The sequence below is a fragment of the Humulus lupulus genome, chromosome 4 (assembly GCF_963169125.1).
Source record: "Humulus lupulus chromosome 4, drHumLupu1.1, whole genome shotgun sequence".
NCBI classification, from domain to species: domain Eukaryota; kingdom Viridiplantae; phylum Streptophyta; class Magnoliopsida; order Rosales; family Cannabaceae; genus Humulus; species Humulus lupulus.
The window spans coordinates 130,666,353-130,671,349 of record NC_084796.1 but is presented as its reverse complement, the minus strand read 5'-3'; the positions used below and the strand labels follow the sequence as shown (position 1 = coordinate 130,671,349).

The 4,997-nt window shown below is 34.7% G+C and overlaps 1 protein-coding gene across 1 annotated transcript; it reads right to left on the bottom strand.

Moving 5' to 3' along the window:
* Positions 1–3,045: 3,045 nt before the first annotated feature.
* Positions 3,046–4,227, bottom strand: LOC133832546 (uncharacterized). The gene has a single exon (XM_062262872.1). The coding sequence runs from the start codon at positions 4,225–4,227 to the stop codon at positions 3,046–3,048; it is 1,182 nt and encodes a 393-aa protein (XP_062118856.1).
* Between the last annotated feature and the right edge of the window lie 770 nt (positions 4,228–4,997).

The following is a 4,997-nucleotide window of genomic DNA, read 5'->3' as shown; positions in this document are numbered from 1 at the left end:
AAGATGAAATGGACTCCAAACTGGACTTGGTGTTATCAATGACAGTTCGTAGTTCTGGTTGTAAATCTAACAGCCTGAGTTTGAGTTGGAGGCTAAACATAATGGCATAAAAGTTGATGGTGGTAAGTGCGGAGATGCGTATAGCTATATCACTCGACCTACTTTTAATGGCGATGATGTTGTTTGCAATACCGAAAATGAAGTTGAGGTCACATCTCCTCATCCTAGGCCAATGAGAAAAAGGAAACATGCTCCTCCCTTGATGACACCATATACAGACCCAACAAAAAGGAGAAAATTTAGAAAAAGGAGAAAATTTAGAAAAAGGTGAAAGGTTCAAAGTTGATCCATTTCGCAAGATTGACGAGCATAAGGAAGAGGCTTTTATGAAGTGGTTCAATGAGAACAACAGAAGGTACTTTAATTTATTATTTTTCCTTGCATTATGATTGTCTTTACAAGCCTAACACAATTTAAAAATTGATGTGTGCAGCATGTTAATTAACTGTGGAACCGGCAGCTACCAAAGGAAATACTTCGAAGAGTTATTTACCCAAGCAACATAGCTGTCTACTGATGTTAGTATAATTGTCTTTTAATTTTACTTGTTCAACTATTATAAATGAAAGTTTGCTTACTCTACCCTTTATAATGATATTACTAATGCAACATATAGATGAGATGGGGCATGAGAAAAAGGTCACAAAAGTATCATGACCTCTTTGATCAGAATGTCGCCCTTCTTGATGAATTCTTTTCTCAGTAGCTTTGCGGACATTGGGAGAAGCTCAATTTAGGTAAAACTTACAAGGAGTTTGTATTTGATGATGTTTTTATTAAGTATGTTAATGGTGAGAAACCACTTAGAGGAAAGGCTTGGGAGAATGTTAATGCATTGTACACACCACTAAATATCAAAGGCAAACATTGGGTGTCGTTGGAAGTCAAGTTGGAGAAGTGGGAGATTGTAGTGTTCAGTAGTAATATAAACCTCACACCTGAATGAAAATTGGCCATACACTTGGAGCCTTTCCAGTGCATGCTATCGTACTTGCTTCGTCAAAGTGGTAAGTTTATGGGTCGTCTTAATGAAATTCCTAAGCCATTTTCATGTCGAAGGTTGTGTGACATTCCTCAAGACCAATCCAGGTACTTCATCTAAACATTTGTATGTGGTTTGATTATTTTGAACGAGTTATATAACTGTAATTTCTTTATGCAGCGGAGATTGTGGAATATTTTCCATCGAGCATATCGAGTTCAACATGTGCGAGCTAAACATGAATTATGTTCACGATGACAATATTGTCTTCTTTAAAAAAATGTCATGTGAAATATACAATAGAGATTGGGATCCATAGTAAAGGAAAATATGGAATAGTATTTTGTTTATGTATCAAACTCTTATAGTATGACTTGTATTGGATATTTATTAGTAAAGGCAATGGAATGGTATTTTGTTTATGTATAAAACTGTTCTGGTATACCACAAATTGTTATAGAATACTTGTGTTGGATGTTTCTATTTCAGACCTCTTTGTGTTATATTTCGACAGCTTGTCTAAAAATTTCGACGGCTAGTCTCAACTTTGGACGGCCTGTCTAAAACTTTCGACAGCTAGTCTAAAATTTTGACTGCCTGTCTAAACATTTCGATAGCTAGTCTAAAATTTCGACTGCCTGTCTAAAACTTTCGACAGCTAGTCTGAAATTTTGACTGCATGTTTAAAAATTTTGGTAGCTAGTCTCAAATTCGGATGGCTGTTTAAAACTTTCGACAACTAGTCTCAAATTTCAACTGCCTATCTAAAACTTTCGACAACCAGTCTAAAATTTTGACTACCTGTCTAAAACTTTCGACAGCTAGTCTCAAATTTCGACAGGTTGTCTGAAAGGCTCCAATAACACAATAAAAGAACATATATCTCAATTAACATTTTATAAAGTTAAACAAAACTTAATCTTTATGAGATTATGATAATTACAGATTGAGTGTTACATATTTCAATCAAACTACTATGATGATCAAGGATTGAGTGGTAGATAATCTATTGAGGTACTATTATGATGATTATTTTTATAGTATAAGAAGAACACTATATCATGTAGAATTGGATCTTAATTAATTATACCTTTTTGACAATTAGTCATGAGTTTCGAAAACTTGTCTAAACATTTGCACAGGCACTCTCAAATTTCAACAGTATGTCTAAACATTTCGACAAGCTGTAGAAAATTTTGATTGTCTGTCTTAAACTTTCGACAACAAGTCTAAAATTTTGACGGCCTGTCTAAAACTTTCGACAACTAGTCTTAAATTTTGATGGCTTGTCTAAAACTTTTGACAGCTAGTATAAAATTTCGACTGCCTATCTAAAAATTTCGACAGCTGGTCTAAAATTTGACTGCCTGTCAAAAACTTTTGACAACTAGTCTTAAATTCGACAGCCTGTCTGAAACTTTTGACAGCTAGTCTCAAATTTCGACAATCCATAAAAAACGTTCGGCACCTCGTCTGAAATGTTGACAGGTTGTCTGAAATGTCCAAAAAGGCTCCAATAACACAATAAAGTAGCATAGTTAAGACTATCAACAACTAGTTTAAATACTCGGATAACCTAGTTAAAACATTACATATCAAACCAAGTCCAAAATATGAAATCACACAATATTATCAAAACATTATACATCAAACCAAGTCCAAAATAAATAAATAAATAATGACTTCTTGCATGTGGTTTTGTTGTGCCCATAGCATCCACAATTGGAACATTTTTGTTGCTTTTTTCCCCCATCAACATCAGAAACCTTACCCTTTACTTTCTTTGATGACGATTCACATGCAAAATTACTCTTCTCCTTTGGAAACTCTCCTCTCGAAGGAATTCATTTATTCTTTGGTCTCCCTGGGGGAATTAACTTCACTGGTTTGATAACGATTTGGGACTTAACCTCTTTTAGAAGAAGCCATTCTATTTCAGGTGGTAAAGGGTAAACAGATTATGCATAAGCCATCCTCCAAAATTCAGTCGTGTAGAATTTTGATCATAGATTATAAACATCTACTCCATGATACATTACTGCAGCAACGCCATGAACACACAGAATCTTATCAATGTCGAACTCTCCACATGTACAAGAATGTTCCTCAATATTAACTATACCATCTAGTGGCTCACCTTTAACATGGAACTCACTTAGATTAATGGGTGTAACTCTCATGTACCTTGATTGTTCGTATCTTTGTCTCATTATATCTTCTGTGTCAACTATAAGTGGTGTTGGACAAGAATTTGCATTTTTCCTTCTATCATAGAACCATCTGGAGAGTGTAGTGATAATTTCCTCCAATAAAAGAATGATGGGCCATTCTCGAGCTTCTCTAAAAACTTGGTTCAATGACTCAGAATTGTTGGTGGTCATGATGGTGTATCGATTACAATGGAAATGACATCTGGACCAACTTTCAAAAGATTCATTCTTCAGGTATGTTGCCACACTTGGTTTTTTTGTAGAAATCTCAGCAAATAACTTTTTCAACTCTGAAACTTTGGACTCTTTTGCCGTCTTCTCAAACAACTTTTTCAAACCTTTACCACTAAATTTTGTCTTGATATCCTGTCCAAGATGCCACATACAAGCTCCATGGTAAGCATTTTTATATACATTTCGAACTCCCTTTATGATGCTTTTGTGTCTATCCGGTACTTGATGTTGTAAGCATGTCAAAAACCAATTCAAAGATGCATCATTCTCAGAATCAAAAAAATGAAAAGCAAGAGGATAAATTTGAAAATTTTCATCTTGTGCAGTTGGAATGAGTAAATTTCCTCCAAATAGGTTTTTCAAATGAGTTCCATCAATAGATATAAATTTTCTCATATAACAAAAACCTCTAATGGATACTCCCAAAGACAAAAATAAATATTTGAATTTATGTTCTTCATCAACAATTAATCTAGTGTAAGTACCAGGATTAGACTTTTGGACCATGTACAAGTAAGCGGGGAGTTTTGGATAACTATTTGCCGTTGAACCCCTTATAAGTTCATGTGCCCACTTTCTTGCCTTCCATGCCTTCCAATAACTACACTTTACACCAAGATTCTTGTTCATATCATTAACTATTGGTGCTGGATTTGGTCCTTTTTTCCCACCTTCATATCTCACTTTTAAGTGCTCTCCAATAATAGAACAAGTTGCTTGCCGATGATGATTTTGTCGCATTTCTAAAGAACAAGTGTGCTTATTACAATGCTTGTGAATAACAAACAAACTTGTTGCATATGCCTTTGTCGCAAGAATTCTCCACTTATAATTGGGGTCAACACAAACCAAAACCACTAATTTCTTATTTGACTTTTTCACTTTGAATTCAAAGTTTCATCGTCTAGCAAGCATGTGTACTTTCATCTTCAACTCTTTCTTATCCACAAAATATTGACCAACACAAAAAACATCTTCATCAATACTTGTTGCATTTGAGCTTGGTGTACTACTAACATGACTTCTTTCATTACAATGATCACCAGGGGATACATGAGGAAGTGGTAAATGGTTATCTTCAAGAGTGTGAGGTGCAGAACTAGCATCAGAAACATTACATATGTATGCATTGTCAAAGTAATAATCAAAAGTTCTATTTTCAGGACATGGGACATTCAAATTTACCTCAACAAAACCATCATCAATATTTTTTCTTTCCCCCTCTTCATTGTCACTATCTTTGTCATCATCATCATCGTCATCATCTTCGTTGTCGTCGTCGTTGCCATCATCGTCATCATCTTAATCAACATTGTTATCATCGTTTAAACCAGCATCATCAAAATCATCATTAGTAGAAATGTCTGCAATAGAATCAACATTTGTAGTAGAAGCAATATTAGTAACAAGTTTATCCTTAATGAGCACATTTTCCCTCTTTTTTATCAAACCCACACATAATGGAACCAAATCACGCTCTTGCCATGTAAAGAAACTAACAATGTCTCTAC

Excerpts from the sequence above, each read along its gene's own strand:
- LOC133832546 (XM_062262872.1), bottom strand. The coding sequence starts at position 4,227 with ATGCGACAAAATCATCATCGGCAAGCAACTTGTTCTATTATTGGAGAG.